Consider the following 17,510-nt stretch of genomic DNA (forward strand, 5'->3'; position numbering starts at 1 on the left):
TCTCTCTGTTACACTCCTTCTACTTTAATTTTCCGTTTCTGAAACACCATTGAACTGGCCCTCTGGAGGTCAGCAGCAAAACCTCTTCATTCTCCTTCTGCTGGATGACCCTGTAATGTTTATTTTTCCGGCCCATCTGCTTGAAATTCTGCCCTCCCCTGCCTCCACGCTAAGATCTTCCTACCTTGAAGGCTGCAGAATATTTGTCCTCTTCCCTCTGTTCGACCCATAGGCCTCTTCTGTTCTGCGTCTGTGCCTGACCCATGCAGGATCTCACGTTACCAACACCTTTATCTAAAATCTGTTATTAAGGTTAGAACTTAGGTTACCTATGACTACTCTACTGAACTTTTCTCTCCAGTTTTCTGAATTCTACTGAACATTTTCATCTATATTTGTGAACCAAACTAGCATCTCTGATCCTGCACAAATCACCTTGCCCCCTCCTTGAAAACATCTCTTCTCCCTGACATTTCTCATAATATCATCAGTATCGAACATTTGCTCCAAAATGCTCATATTTATATTTTAGTTTCTTAATATCTTTTTTATTCTCATCCCTAGTACCTCAATCTTTTCTCCCATCTGTCTGAAATTTATCATTTCTTTTCCCCTCAGGATTCATCCTGGCCTTGAACTCAAAATTGTGAGCAGTATCCTTCCAATAGGTCACTGAATTACAACCAGTCCTCTCCTTTTAATCAATGGCTTCCGGATCATTCTTCCTAACATATTACATAGATTATGTGATTCTTATTCTCACATATTGGTAAAACCTGTCTATCACTTACTAAAGTCCATACTCTTCATCATATCAGTCAAAGCCAAGCAGCATTTAATCTTAAACAATCATTCTGAAGAGATTAACAATTATCCCTCTATGTTCAGCTTTATCACGAGGTCAAACCGGACTCTTCCATATAACCTGAACATAGCCTATGATTGTTACTGCATTACTAAGACCCAGAATGGCTTTCCAACCTCAGTTAAACTTCTGCTCATTGTTCAAGTTCCATCGTTAATAACTTCCCCTCTATGAACCATGCTGTATTCACGCCCGCTAGAATGACATCTCAGTTTGATGCAGTAGAAAAGCAAAAGTTTGTTATCAGCTAGACCTAGAATCCAATCATGGCCCCATTATTACCTTGCTCAAAGCCATAGCTGATAGGTGATGTTTTCTGAAAAGCAGTTTTCCAATCAGTAAAGTAGGCAAATATTGTCCATCTTACAAAATTGACATAAAAAGTAGATAAGACCATGGATGTTAAACATCTAATGAAGTTCTTGATATATTTCAGACATTTGATATATGTTATTCTGTCCCTACTCTGTACTGTTGTACTATTTTTGTACTTCTCTTAGTTATGTACATTTTTAATTTTTATATTGCATATCATCATTTCAAAATAATTACATTGCCACAAAATAATTACATTTACTTTGTTCAAAACCTGGTGTAGAAGGAAAAACAAATACGGTATGATTGAAATAAAATGACAGCACATTAGAAAAATTGTCTAGTGTTGATTTGTATGTGAATTAATGTTTCAACAAATACATTTGAGAATAAGTTGTGGTGGACATAACCTGTTGTTGCTTACACTTCTTGTTTCTTTCCTCCCTTTAAAAAAGAAACTGAGTTAAATTAACAAATTATAATTTATCTCACCCAAGTGAAATTAATATTCACTTAAACCAATAAGTTAACTCTGGATAGCTGAAATGGACCTGTGCCATTTACCAAAATAAGAGAGCAGAGATAATGAATCAGTGATCAATATAAATAATTGTTGAATTGAGGGTTCAGCATAAATCAAAATGTGATGTTCATCTTCCCGATGATAAGGCAGAGAGACAGTCTGCATTTTCTATAACAGTATTGTATAATATTGTCTTTAAAAAGTAAAATTTTTCTTGCTTCTGTAAGACATTCAGTCACAGAATAAAATAATTTTAGGGGCAAACTCTCAAGTCACATTTTGTTCCCCTCATCCCACAGATGAGGTCACAGGTTCAAGAAGGTAAAGACATTTAATGACACGCAAATCAAGGCAAAGAAAGCCTATGACTTTGTATTGTGTTTAGACATGGATTGGCTGCCAAGTTGAAACCTTCTCATTGCTCCTCACATTTCTACTCAGAACCTTTTCTACTTCCTTCACTTTTAAAACATTGTCTTTTGAAAGTAGTGAATTATAATGCATGAAAAATAACATTACCGTATTGTCTCCAGTCCAGAGTGGGGGGTAGGTGCTGCCACAAAATAAGGTTGTTTAGATGATTTAAGTAGGAAGGAAGGGAATGAAAACCCTTCTGATTATACCACACCTAAAAAAAGAAAAATAATTTAATGGCTCTCATGAAATTAGTTCTTAAGTCTGTTTGTTAGCTATTCTGGGTTATAAGGAACGTATGTGTCAATTAACTTCTAAGGCACCTGAGTGCAGGATTCAAAGTAATGTTCCTGCATGGCTGACAGTGAGCAGTCAATTCCAGTCTGCTAATTTTATATTTACCTCAAGCATATAATTTACAGCTAAAAATAGATTAATTTTCCCCAGAACAAATGTGGATGTTGCTCTATAATTATATTCTTACAAGAAAAAAGGAACCAAACCCTATCATTTTTTTCTTTCTCAGTTAGTAAGCTAATGAAATTTGACCTGCAAATTAAAAGTGTGGAAGATGATCAGAAAAAAATGATTACTTTCAAATTAATAACTGAACAATGAACATTGTTTCTCAAAATAAACTGAGCATTTGCTGAGCATGGAGAATAAAGTAGCAAGCCTGAGAGGAGAAAGGTGAAAGTAAGAGAAAGACAATGTTATTAAATCTGGAATAAGAAGTATCATAAAAAAACACTAATAAAACCATCAGTATCTATATTTCAAAGTATCAATATTTTAATAAAAATGAAAAATATATTCTCAATTTGAAAAGCAAGTGTCTTCAAGAAGTATGATGAACCCAACTGATGCATTTTGGTATTAATTCAATGGACTGAACAGCTCATTTCTCTAGACAAGGCTGCCTTTTGTGACAGACAATCCACTTGATAGAATTAGAGCTCCCCCACAGACAGTTAATGCTTGGAGAAACCTATTCAAGTTCTGATAGTTTTTGCAAACTTTGGACCAGATCTCAAATCCCTTCCAACTTGAGGGCTTCCAATCAATTTTCTTTCCACCCCTTCATGCTATAACTAATTATTTTTTAACTAGAGTCTTGTGTGGCAGCTATCATGTTCATGGAAACAGTTAAATAATAAAATATCGATTATATAGCTAAAAAACCAAAAACAGAAAAAATAAAAACAAAACCCCGTTACACAAGACAATGTTCCCCAATTCTTTCTCAAACAGTCTGCTTCTTCAGGCAATTCAGAAAGCAGACCCCATCTTTCATATCATACATTTTAAAATATTTTCTTAAATTCACAGAGAAATCATTGCCAATCATTATTTTAAACCTTAGGGGGAAGAAGTGCAGCTTGAGACCTACTAACTACAGAACTGAGTGTTCAAAGCTGTGCCTAAACAGTGGGATTTTGTGACCAAAAAAAAAAAAAAAAAAATCTAAAGCAACATAGACACACAATTCTCCCGTAGGGTAAATTCCAAGTTCCCTTGATGGAAAGGTCAATAGTGAGCTGAAGGAGCTAATGTCATATAACAGAGATGTGTCCATGTCTTCCACCCATACAATTCTGTACTGTCACCCTCTGGGATCTCATCCATGCCACCCCGCCCCCTCACAAATACATGCACAGGCACTAGCCACATTTCTGGAAATGACAGAAACTTAGGATTCCGGTGAAGGCAAGGGACAGGCTAATGTAGTAGACAAGCCCACTGCCTGTGGAAAGTTTAAACCCTCACTAGCCCTGTCTGTGACCTTCTTCTCCCCCAAGTCTTGATTCCCTTAACAGTTCAAATGAAGGAAAAAAATAAGAGAGACAATTCTTTGCCCTGAATTAAGGTTTTTCTAATTTTATTTTATTGTTTGTTTTAATTTTTTTTAAGTAGAGTGATTAAAAAAAAATAACACTACATTATAGTACAGAAACAAAAGCAGAGCTTCTTTGGTAGAATGGAGCTGGAAAGACAGGAGGCTGCCTGCTCAAGCCTCCCTCACCTCACCCCTTGTAGACTCTGAGACTTCTGGTTTTGTTTTGTTTTTTGGGTTTTTTTTTTTTTGAGACAGTTTCACTCTTATCACCCAGGCTGGAGTGCAAATATGTGTTCTCGGCTCACCACAACCTCCACCTCCCAGGGTGCAGCAATTCTCCTGCCTCAGCCTCCCGAGTAGCTGGGATTACAGGCATGAGCCACCAGCTAATTATATATTTTTAGTACAGACAGGGTTTCTCCATGTTGGTCAGGCTGGTCTTGAACTCTGGACCTCAGGCTACTCGCCCACCTCAGCCTCCCAAAGTGCTGGGATTACTCATCCCAAAGTGGCGTGAGCCAGTGCACCGGCCGAGACTTCTGTTCTTGATTGCATTAAGGGCCCTAGTTTTTCACCATCCCTGTGTGCACAGCTTTGCCATATGACTTTCCCACCTTCCCATTCTGATGCTGTGCTTGACCATGTGACTTGCTATGGCCAATAGAATGCGGCACAAGCAGAGGTGTGAGAGGCACATGTATGTACTTGAAGTCTCCCATATGCCTCTGCTATCACCATGGGAGCATGGCCAGGCTAACCTGTGGGAGGATCAGATGCAACAGTGGAGCTGAGACTTCCATGGTCATCCTAGTTGAAGCCACCGGCCAGCCAACCACATACATGATCGTTCCTGGCAAAGATCAGCCCAGCCCAGCCTGTATCAGCAAAACCTCACAGACCTGTGAGCTAAACAAATGTCATTGTAGAGGCCACTGAGCTTTCAAATTGTTGTTATAGAGCATTAGTGTAGCAATAGAATACCAATACAGTAATTTACAGTGGAATGGGGTATTACCGTACCAAAAACTGAAAACAGGTGGCATTGCTTTTGAGACCAGCAAGTCGGGGGACAAAGAGACAATTATAGAAGCCTGGAAATACATGACAAAATATCTAGGAATACTGGGAAAAAAATAATAAAAAATAAACTGCTAAAGATAACTGAAAAAATGGTGATGCATATTACAACGTGAAAATAATGGGTAATATTGCCACCTATGCTAACTTCAAAGATGGAAACGCTGCCCAATAAACATCTTGACCTTGATATGGAGATCTCTAGAGAGAATGTTGAAAGACATGGCCTCAGAAGAAAGGTCACGTCAAGGGTGCAATTATAAGAACTTTGTTGAGCTCTTCAAAGAACAATGCTGCTAAGGGACCCTCTCAGGGGGACACAGGGCTTTTAGGAACCTAAAGGGTGTTGTCCTCTAGTACTCTGCCCATCCCCAAATGCCACTAATTAATTTTAGAGAGAGCAGCATATCTCAACAAGATCATGAGAGTGGCTTGTGGACCTCAGAGAACTAGAAAGCCTAGAGTGCTTTATAGGGAGCTGTATCAAGAAGGTATCCCAGGCTGAACTACATCTAAAATGTAAATAGCTCTGAGAGCCCAGCTGTCCACAGGCAGGAAGCAGGCTGAGAGCTGCTCAAAAGGCATATTTTCAAGTATCTTCACACATAGCCATGGAGGGCGATGGAAGGGGAAGCACCTGGTAGAGTAAAGGGTCACTGCAGATGATGAGCTGGGGAACATTCCCAGGACGCAAAACCCGAGCCTGGCTAAGGAGCATCCCAAATTCCCCACAGCTAGCAGAGCCTGGCACCATCTGTTATGCACAGCCCACAGCAGCACCATCCCACAGACCCACGAGCTAAATGCATGTTTATTCTCAATGCTACTAACGGTTTGCAGTTGTTTGCTATATAGCCTCATTTTGGCAATAAATGATTGATTTGCAGATTCCAAGGAACAGATTTTAAAATGTTCTTGAACTCCTGATTGGTTCCTTTATAAATTGACCTCTACTTGGGAAAGGTTTTATAAATTCTTTAAGTAATGAATGCATGCTTTATGATGATCTCAAAGTTAGCATTCAGGACTTAGCAGAGTTCAAAGGAAAAGCTTTTCTTTCTTTTTCTTTTTCTCCCAAGAATAGTTTTCTAAAACTGGACTGTGTTCTGGAAATAAGCTGTGGGATTTCCTTCCCTACCTAGAGTCATAAGTCAAGAAGTGATAAAGTCCAATAAATGAAATATGTAGTTAATCTTCTTTTAGGAACATATTTTCACACCGAAAAACAATCCTTTCATCTCAGTAATAACAGCCCCTCAGAAAAGTAAGGAAGTAGCTGTTAAGAAGAAAAAAAAAAACCCTCAGTGGATATTCACATGTATAAAATTCCATGGGAGAACAGAATGTATGCAAAAAAAAAAAAAGGGACTTTTGTTTTGGCTTCTTTAACTGAAGTGTATAAATTCTAAAGAGTGTTTTGATTAAACAAGCTAAACAATCAAGACGTGAATGATAGAACTCATAAAGGTCGCACAAGAGACATTCTACAAGATAATGAACCATACATTAAGCCTATTCATATGCAAATTTTTCATTTTTCCTTCAAAGAGCCTATGAAAATCATATCATCTATGTCAATGAATGTAGCCTAAAGGCTGAAAGAAAAAGCTGGTCATTAATTTCAAAAAGATACATGCAATCCTTTGATGCAATATCAGCTGCCAGCTGACGGGGATTTCAAATAATAGATTGCCCTTTATGCCCCACAGCAATGTTGGATTCCATGGCTTGCTGGAAAGCAAGGAGCTCAATCCCCAGGAGGTCAGTTATAATTCACCTGCATGCTTCTGCCTATCACAAGACATGTAAATAACATTGAAAACTTCAGCAATCACCACTCAAACATGTCAGTACAGAAGACTCATCTAACTAAACAAAGACAAAAAGTGAGAGATGTGAGGGGAACACACAAATCCCCAGCCACTCATCAACTAAACAAGAGATCCGTGCCTTGAGCACTTCAAAGCAAAGACACAGCTGTCTTGTACGAATACATAAGAAGGGTTTAGATTGGGATAGACTAAAAAGTTCACCTTTCCTCTACAAAAAGAAATATTCATAGAGGAAATGAACAGATTCTTTCTACTAACTAGGTATAATTTTATAATGGCCATATAATGTGTTCCATATATGTCAGCAAATATATATTTTTCTATCAAGTTATAAATAATGATATTCCCATATTGAGCTTTAAATCTTCATGTGTGTTGCCTTTAGAAGGAAGAGTGATTTGAACAAATCTCAGCTGTTGGAGAAATTTCTGAATCGTTCACACTGTGACTGAAAATTTTTCTCAGGGATTACATTGTAATGTATAACTTAAAATTCTGTTTAAGTATGACTGTCTCATCAGGGATGACACTGTGAAGTGCCTGTAGGAATTTTATTTCACTGAGTAAACCTCCAACATGTGCATGTCTATATCCTAATAAGCTTCTTCAGGTTCACATGAACCATGAAAGTCCCCACTGCAGAAGAGAGAGAATATCTTCCTGGAGATTGTTCTTGTCCCCACAGTTCCACAATGGGCTAATGAGTAGACACAACACCCACACCCTACAGCTTGAAATGTCTATACTGATGTCCCAAGAAGAACTCGCACTCACTCTCCCGCAGTGGACTTAACTTCCTCCCATAATCTACTCTTTTCCAGTTTCTCTCTCAATCAAACACAATACTATTTCTCCAGTCATGGAGAATGAATGCCTTGAATCTTTCCACTCTTCCTATTTTAGGGTAGTGTTGGCTATTTTCCTTAAACAACACAACCTGTTGGGTTCACCATTTCTGTATTCCCACTGATGGATCAAGGCATTTTTCCTCTGTTCCAGTCCTCATTCCCTCACTGAATAACCCCTCAACCTTGTCTCTCTAATTCCAACGGGACCATTCCTAATTCATAGGAATAATTCTGGCAGGGATTGAAAATTCAAAACCCCTAAGAGTAGCTCTGTGTAACTGCTGCTTTCTTTGTGCCATCTCCAGGCCTATGTATCCAGCCTTCTGGAAGATGAGGCATTTATGTTCATGTATGGAAGAACTCATTGGCCAGCAAAGAAACTAGTGATATTTCCAATTATCACAACTATGGATATCTTTAAAAATAGAGTTTTCCTCCACTTTATATCTAGGAGGTGAAGTCCTGTCTTAACAAAAATCAGAAACTTATTTGCTTTATTTCTAAAGAAAAGTCATTTTCTTTTCAAGACAATGTTTACATATAATTTTTCTTAATGCTTAGTATCAAATGCTGGTATTTAATCTGGTCCTTCCCAACCTTGTGCTCAAAAATATATTTGAACGTTGAGTTTTCCTAATTACTTTCTAAAACAGAAAAAATAAAAAATAAAAAGAATATGATTACCTTTGCCAGAGTTTGGGGTTTTGATATGTTTGTATATGCACCTCCAGCTTCACTGGGGATTCGTACTCCAAAAGACCAACCTCCAAGCCTGTTAACAATGAACATTGTGTTAGTGCTTCAACCACAGAGCACCAGGACTTCTAACCAGATGGTGTACATTACTAACCCCAGAAGGTACAGCAGTCTTAGGACAGTAGCTAGCTGAGCATCTGTGGTCTGTGACATGAACACACAGGCAGAGGTGTCATGCTGATGGAAGTTGCCTAACTCCCAAGCCAAGTAAAATGGAAGCCACTGATAATTGAGAGGGTCTGGATAAGGCTGGCCACATTAGAAAATGTACTTGTCACACCTTACTGTCTTGTTAGGAAATATATGCTGTGTAACAGAGAGGGCTTGACCATCGGCACTGTAATTATTTTAATAATTAATAGTCATTTCCTCTACAAATCCACTATTCAGAATTTCTTAGACTAGGCATGGTGGCTCATGCCTGTAATCCCAGCACTTTGAGATGCCAAGGCAGATGCATCACCAGAGGTCAGGAGTCCGAGACCAGCCTGGTCAACATGGAGAAACCCTGTCATTTTTTAGTATTTTGTGAAAATACAGAAAAAGAAAATTAGCTGAGCATGGTGGCAGGCACCTGTAATCCCAGCTACTCAGGAGGCTGAGGCAAGAGAATCGCTTGAACCTGGGAGGCAGAGGTTACAGTGGACATCATGCCTTTGCACTCCAGCCTGGGCAAGAGAGCAAGACTCTATCTCAAAATAAATAAATAAATAAATAAATAAATAAAGGTTTTCTTAATAGTGGACATAATCTTTTGAGCCACTCTGGTTTGTCTTCCCTACTCCATTTCTTCAATATTCTACTCAAATCTTCCTGGTTCAGGAAGGCATTCCAGACAATTTCAGGTGGGGAAGATGTTCCTTGTCTTTTGAGTTCCCACAACATCCTGCATTTCCATCCATTGTTACCAATTACCACACTGGGTTTTAATTGTCTATTTGCTAGTTTATCTTTAAGCAGCTCTGTGAATTTTCCTGGGTGGAAATTAAATCTTTTATTTTTATATCTCCATGAGTTGCACAGTATCTTGTACCTATTAAACTTCAAAAAATATAGTTAACATTTAAAAAATATAATGTTGACTATTATATAAATAAATTTTATCTCCTACTCACTAGACAAAAGGAGACTGAAGAATAGTCTTCTATCACAGTGTTCTACTCTTAGCAAAAATTCAGGCAAAGAAGTAAGTACACATTCCCAACTGGCTCAATTAAATACATTCATTCATTTATTCATTCAATAGATACTAATTGAACATCTTTGATGTGACAGATAATATTCTAAGTTCTGGGCACACAAGCTACCACCTTCAAAAAGCTAACCATCAGCTCACGCCTGTAATCCTAACTGTTTGGGAGGCCAGAACAGGAAGATCACCTGACGTCAGGAGTTTGAGACCAGCCTGACCAATATAGTGAAACCTGGTCTGTACTAAAAATACAAAAAAAAAAAAAATTAGTTGGGCATGTTGGCAGGCACCTGCAGACTCAGCTACTAGAGAGGCTGAGACATGAGAATCGCTTGAACCCGGGAGGTGGAGTTTTCAGTGAGCTGAGATTGTGCCACTGCACTGTAGCCTGGGCAACAAAGTGAGACTCTATCTCAAAAATAAATGAATAAATAAATAAAGCTAACCATCAGAGTTAGAACAGAAAATTAGAAATTCTAGTATAAGTTGAAAGGCATGAAGAGGTGGGACAGCATAACAGAGGAAGGCAAGCTCCAGTAGGGCAGGGATGGTGTCCCAGGCAATACGGACAGCCTGTGAAATGCCTTCATACATGAAGCAATATAATACTTTTGGGGACATGGAAAAATTACAGTAGACAGATGTTATTAGTATTCAAAGCAATGAGAAAAACTCATTGCCCATCCTCCTCATCTGGATTCACCCTCTTAGGCTCAAAGAAATTCAACACAACACAAAAGGTTTCCCAAAAATTGCACAAGAGGAATTTCAAGATACTAGTTGTACTCAGGTTCCCTTATTGAAAGCTGCATAACAGAGGGAATTCTAAAAGAAGGCCTTTCTTTTATTATGCTATAAACTTATCTGCTCTTATTCCCTAAAGCAGTAAAACTGCTTCTGGCTCTCACACTTCTGCCACTGACAAATCTCAATTGATAGGATTTCCCCCAGCATGTAAAAGAGTGAAAGTCAGCAGTAAGGAATCGTATTAAGATACATGGTATCTATTTGAAATTTTTATGAGCACCAAGATCAATCTTAGATTTTTGAGTATTTGAGAACATTAGCATTAAAACAGTAAGTTTTCAGTAGTAATCCAAACACAACAGAAAAGACCCAGCAAGAGCATTGAACACACCTTGGTTTTTCAGATGGCACCAGCAAGTACTCCTCCACATTGAAGCCTGAGAGATTCAACAGTGTGTGGCCCAGGTGGTTTGTCAGGTAGGGAGCACTGGCACTTCTATTTGGACACTTCTGAAATTGTTTTCAAAAAGATAAAAACAAAAACTTTTTATTACTTACAAACTGGTTCACTTTTTTCTCTAGCTTTCCATTTTTAATAAATTATCTGCTGCCTTTTATATGTTCTGATTTCTAAAATATCTTTCAGAGTCACCTACATTTGAGAATTATGCCAGAATATCACTGTGACTTTTGCAGTCAGTTATATCTCAGAACTTCAAACCCTTTTCTGTATGTAAGTTTGGGCAGGTTTATAAAAACCAAAAAGAAAAATAAATGTTTTCACTGGGGTGATCTTGTATTTGATGAACCTGAAAGAGAGCCAGAGACAACTAGTGGGAGAAAGATAAGCAGGAGAATTCAAAGGCATGTGTCTCTTTCACAAGTGTCTAAAGTAGAAATCAAACAGCTCTTCTCCAGCAACTCATTAGTGTGCCAGCACCCACTCTGAATCATGGAATACTCACCTAACAAGGTAGGAGGTGGTGGTCAACACAACAAAACACCCAGGCCACTGGAGGCTGTGCAGTGATGTGCCCTGTCCTGCCACACCAGCTTTAGAATTAATGTGCTTTGTTTCCATTTCTCAAAGTCTTTCGGAAAAGATGATATATTAAATTAGGAAACAACTCTGTCTCTGAGTCTTTTGTTACCAAAATGCCAGGGGTTTGGTCTTGCTGCACAGAAAGCCAATCACTGAGACAATGAGTGTTGCCAGGGAGGAAGACTGTAACTGAGTTCTGGAGCTGAGGAGAATGGGAGAGAAAGTCTCAAATCCATCTCCTCCATCAACTAAAACTGGTGGGGTTATACAAAGGGAAAAGTGGGAAAGCAGGAATGAGGGAGGGGTAAGGAAGCAATCATGATGGATGAGGGGTCCAGAGTCTCATTTCTGAATGTAGGGATCTGACGTATTTCAGTCCCTTGCCTGAGGATCAGTTTCTTGAGAAAGAAACTTAGGTAAGACAAATGTAAGTTTCAAGTTTTAAGACCAGGGAGGGTCCATTTCTATGTTTATTCAAAAAACCATAAATATTACTTCTAAGAGACATTTAGGCCAGTTTCACATTTCTTTCGGCTTTGGAAACTTGTCTTCTGATTTGCAAAATGAAAATAAAAACAGGTTTACCTAAATGCATGGATTTGCTCTTAGGTTCAGATACACATGAAAGAACTATGGCAAAGTAAGAAAGGAAATATACATTTAAGGTACTGCTTTCAGGGTCTTGATGGAAAGGCTTGAGGAATGATACTAAAAAGAATAATAATTGTGGTAAACCATAATTCAAACTCTCACTTATATGTGGAATCTAACAAAGTCAATCTCATAGGAACAGAGTAAAATTGTGATTGCCAGAGAGGATGTTGGTCAATGGATACAAAATTTCAGTTAAAGAGGAGGCAAAAGTACAAGAGATCTATTATACAACATGGTGACTACAATTAGTAATAACATATTGTATGCTTGAAAATTGCTAAAAGAGCCAGGCTAGGTGGCTCATGCCTGTAATCTCAGCACTTTGGGAAGCCGAAGTGGGTAGATCCCTTGAGGTCAGGAGTTCAAGACTAGCCTGACCAACATGGCAAAAGCCCATCTCTAATAAAAATACAATAATTATCAGGGTGTGGTAGCATGCTCCTGTGTTCCTACCTACTTGGGAGGCTGAGGCAGGAGAATCACTTGAACCTGGGAGATGGAAGTTGCAGTGAGACAAGATGGTGCCACTGTACTCCAGCCTGAGCCACAGAGCGAGACTTTGTCTCAAAAAAAAGAAAATTGCTAAAAGAGTAGATTTAAGTATCCTCAACACACATGTACACAAGTAGTAATGCTGAGGCTCAGCAAATACCCCAAAATATGGTGCTTTCACATGCTGAGCTGAAGAAGCTTCAAGGTCTCTCTGACCTCCCTCCCACCCACTATCTCTCCCAAAGTACAGGATGAAGTTGAAATTCCTTTACCTACCTAACATCTAGACCCACCAAGGAGAATATTTCTTTTATTTCTTCTCTTCCCTGTAAGACCAAGGATAAAACCATACCTAAACAGATAATGTCTGTTCCCAGATCCATTTATTCTCCCTTGAAATCCTTTATTGCTCCAGCAAGACTTCCTCTTCTCCTCTCTCCATAACCTGATTTACCAGGATCCAAGGCCCTATTCTTTCCGTAAACTTGAGATGATATATAAACTTCTGAACTTCGTTGGGGGGTAGATAAGCACTCTGTGATTCTCCCGCTGTACATGTTAAAAGAATTCATATGCTTCTCCAATTAATATGCCTTTTATGAGTTGATTTCTTAGTAAACCTATAGGGGATGAAGGGAAAGTTTTCCTGTGTCCCTACAATAAGTACATGAGGTAATTTGTGTGTGTGTGTGTGTGTGTGTGTGTGTGTGTGTATGTATATGTATATATAATATCATGACATATGATATCATGCTGTAACCACAAATATATTTAATTTCTGCTTGTTAATTAAAATAAATAAATCAGCCAAACTTGATGAACATAACAACCTTTAAACTTTCCCTACCTTGAGATTTCCTCTCTCCAATTCACTTTACAATCCCCAGACCCATCAAGATATATCCTAGGTATTTTATTCTCTTTGTGGCAATTGTGAATGGAAGTTTGTTCTTGATTTGGCTCTTTTTAAGTCTGTTATTGGTGTATAGGAATGCATGTGATTTTTGCACATGGATTTTGTATCCTGAGACTTTGCTGAAGTTGCTTATCAGTTTCAGGAGATTTGGGGCTGAGACGATGGGGTGTTCTAGATATACAATCATGTTGTCTGCAAATAGAGACAACTTGACTTCCTCCTTTCCTATTTGAATACCCTTTATTTCTTTTTCTTGCCTGATTGCTCTGGCTAGAACTTCTAATACTATATTGAATAGGAGTGGTGAGAGAGGGCATCCTTGTCTGGTGCCACATTTCAAGGGGAATGCTTCCAGTTTTTGCCCATTCAGTATGATATTGGCTGTTGGTTTGTCGTAAATAGCTTCTGTTATTTTGAGATATGTTCTGTCAATATCTAGCTTATTGAGGGTTTTTAGCATAAAGGGCTGTTGAATTTTGTCAAAGGCCTTCTCTGCATCAATTGAGATAATCATGTGGTTTTTGTCTTTGGTTCTGTTTATGTGGTGAATTACGTTTATAGACTTGTGTATGTTGAACCAGCCTTGCATCCCTGGGATGAAGTCTACTTGATCATGGTGGATAAGCTTTTTGATGTGCTGTTGCAATCGGCTTGTCAGTATTTTATTGAAAATTTTTGCATCTATGTTCATCATGGATATTGGCCACCATCTCATGCCAGTTCGAATGGCTATCATTAAAAAATCTGGAGACAACAGATGCTGGAGAGGATGTGGAGAAATAGGAACACTTTTACACTGTTGGTGGGAGTGTAAATTAGTTCAACCATTATGGAAGACAGTATGGCGATTCCTCAAGGACATAGAAATAGAAATTCCATTTGACCCAGCAATCCCATTACTGGGTATATATCCAAAGGATTATAAATCGTTCTACTATAAGGACACAAGGACACGAATGTTCATTGCAGCACTGTTTACAATAGCAAAGACCTGGAACCAACCCAAATGCCCATCGATGATAGACTGGACAGGGTAAATGTGGCACATATACACCGTGGAATATTATGCAGCCATCAAAAACAATGAATTTGTGTCCTTTGTAGGGACATGGATGAACCTGGAAACCATCATTCTCAGCAAACTGACAGAAGACCAGAGGATCAAACACTGCATGTTCTCACTCATAGGCGGGTGTTGAACAATGAGAACACATGGACACAGGGAGGGGAGCACTACACACTGGGGTCAGTTGGGCGGAAATAGGGGAGGGACAGTAGGGGGTGGCGAGCTGGGGAGAGATAGCAAGGGGAGAAATGCCAGATGGAGGTGATAGGGAGGAAGACAGCAAATCACACTGCCACGTGTGTACCTATGCAACAATTTTGCATGTTCTTCACATGTACCCCAAAACCTAAAATGCAATAAAATAAATAAATGTGAAAAAAAAGATATATCCTTCTAAAATGCTGTTTTCAGTTAGATGATTCTCTTGCTAAAAAAATTCAAATTCTTATCGAGAATTCAGGTCTACTAGAAAATGTCCTTGGTCTCGTTCTAACCATTATCTGCGTAGGTATCTCCAAATACACTCTCTGTATTAAACTGAATAAAAACACCCCCTCCCCAAAATATCAGGCCCTTATCTCTGGAATCTTTAAATCCTGCCTTGATGAAATTATTTATTTATTTATTTATTTTTGAGACAGAGTTTCGCTCTTGTGGCCTAGGCTGAAGAGCAGTGGCACAATCTCAGCTCACTACAAACTCTGCCTCCCAGGTTCAAGTGATTCTCCTGCCTCAGCCTCCGGAGTAGCTGGGATTACAGGCACCCGCCACCATGTCTGGCTAATTTTTTTGTATTTTCAGTAGAGACGGGGTTTCACCATGTTGGGCAGGCTGGTCTCGAACTTCTGACCTCAGGTGATCCACCCGCCTGCCTCCACCTTTCAAAGTGCTGGGATTACAGGTATGAGCCGCTGTACCCGGCCACTGATGTTATTAAGTTATGGATCTTGAGTCCGGAAGATTATCCTGGATTCTGACAGTGCACCCTCATGCAGTCACCTTGTAACGGAGCTGCTTAACAGCTTAGCCTCAAATTGCATTTTAAAACTTTTTTACCCTTTCCCTTTTTATCCTTCCCCTCCCTAGTTTTAAGATGTAGCTCTGAGATGAACTTTACAGCCTCAAAACGTTTTCTTTCTTTTTCCTTTCCCACTTCATGCCCCCACGCCTTACGCACATTTATTTACATAGATGCTTGTTAACCACATACCACGCTCACGTATCTGGTCATACTATTTCCTTAGAAGCTTCAGGGGTTGAATCCTGATATGGATGAAACACCTCTGAAAACCTGTCTCCAACAAAAGATTACTTCAAGGCTGGAACCCACTCCCAGCTGAAGACTGACTGCAAGATTGACTGTAATTAGTTTATAACTTGGCAGGATCCACGATGGTGTCAGTCTCTTCACCAAATGCAAGATGAACCACTGGAGTAAGTAACCCCACCTGGGATCTCCTAGCTCTCCCCTCCCGCTAACCCCCAACCTCCCACCCCTGCCTCTTCTGCATTCCAAACCCCTTCTTTGAAAACCCCTGTGTTCCCTCCACAAGCTACAGTGGAATTACTTTCTACGCTTCCCCTTGCTGGCATAGATAATAAAGTCTTGCTCTCTTTTAATCACCTCGTTATTATTTTGGCCTCTTTCTACAAGCAGTGAGCAGCCAGACCCTTTGGCTGGTTACAACCTGTGCCACTGTGAGAGGGAGGCAGAGGAGGACTAGACAGAGAAAGAAGAGGAGGAGGCGTTGTGACAATGGAGCTGGAGATGTGTGTATGTGACCAGAGGCCAAGGAAGGCTGGAAGCAACAGAAGCTGGAAGAGGAAAAGGACATACTGTCCTCTACCAAGTGTGTGGCAATTTACTAACTCAGCCACAAGAAACCCTCCACCTACTCGGTGTAAAGCCACACTCACTCCTGATGTATTGGGTCACAGTGTTGCTATCTATGGGAGCTCAGGCCCTAAAAGTCTCTGTTTGTTCTTTAGGGTTAGCTCAATTCCTGTTCCCTTTTGAGCCTTTTCTAATGGAGTCTTTTCCAAATAATGTCTTCATTCTCAGAAGAAGAGCTAACCATGGAACTTTTCTGTAGGTTTGGAGACAGTCACAGCATCTTTGATAAATAATATATGAGGAAATGGACATGCCTTTGCAGACCCAGGGCTTCTGGATAGCACATATGTATTTGAGGGGAGAGAAACATTTTTCCTTCTGACAAAACACAGTCAACTTGGCTCAGCATGAACACTTAAGACCAGGGACCTGGCCTTGGGTATATAGGCCTTCCTTCCACACATCTTTTTGTACATCTCCTTTGAGCCAACCCAGAAGAGTAGCCACACCTATTCTTTAGGACTTTCATTAATTCCACCTCAACTCCCTCTCTCCTGAAGTTCTCTAACATGTGGTCCAGCATTTCTCAAAGTACATCCCAAAAAACATAGGTGCCATAAAAGGGAAGGACTCTTCAGTCAAATTTACAAAAAATGCTGTGTCTATTCCACAGTCAATTCAAGGACAATTTCATTATCACCAAATAGCTTCTTAGAAGAGCTATGGCAAAGATACCTGCTTAATACTGCTTTATCCAGCATTTGTGAAACTTATTTGGCTATGGAACTTTTTCATGTAAAACCTTCTTTCTTACATATTACTGAAATCTTACACTTCGTGTAAGTTTAAGTGAATTTAGGAACATAAACACCAATCATTCTGACATTTGCCTAGTCTAATCCCAATAAACCTTAAGTAGCTGGTGGTACGAAAAGCTACTAGTCTAATAGAATGATCAAATCAAGGCTAGAGAATAAGAGTGTGGTGTAAATAATTAGGGATTTCATGAGTGTTGGGGCATAGAAAACAGTCCCCCAAAACATGACACTTGTACATGCTGGGCATTTTAATAAATTGAAAGGCCTCAGAAATAAATCTCA

General features: G+C 39.3%; 1 protein-coding gene across 1 annotated transcript in view; it reads right to left on the bottom strand.

The window, feature by feature from the left end:
* Positions 1–17,510, bottom strand: part of ABCA13 (ATP binding cassette subfamily A member 13) — a 424,450-nt gene that overhangs the window by 121,447 nt on the left and 285,493 nt on the right. The window contains 3 exon segments of the mRNA XM_032244250.1: positions 2,223–2,331; positions 8,396–8,483; positions 10,798–10,916. Coding sequence (XP_032100141.1) covers positions 2,223–2,331; positions 8,396–8,483; positions 10,798–10,916 — 316 coding nt within the window.

Source organism: Sapajus apella, unplaced genomic scaffold (genome assembly GCF_009761245.1).
Source record: "Sapajus apella isolate SASKATOON/1434 unplaced genomic scaffold, GSC_monkey_1.0 scaffold54, whole genome shotgun sequence".
Lineage (NCBI taxonomy): Eukaryota > Metazoa > Chordata > Mammalia > Primates > Cebidae > Sapajus > Sapajus apella.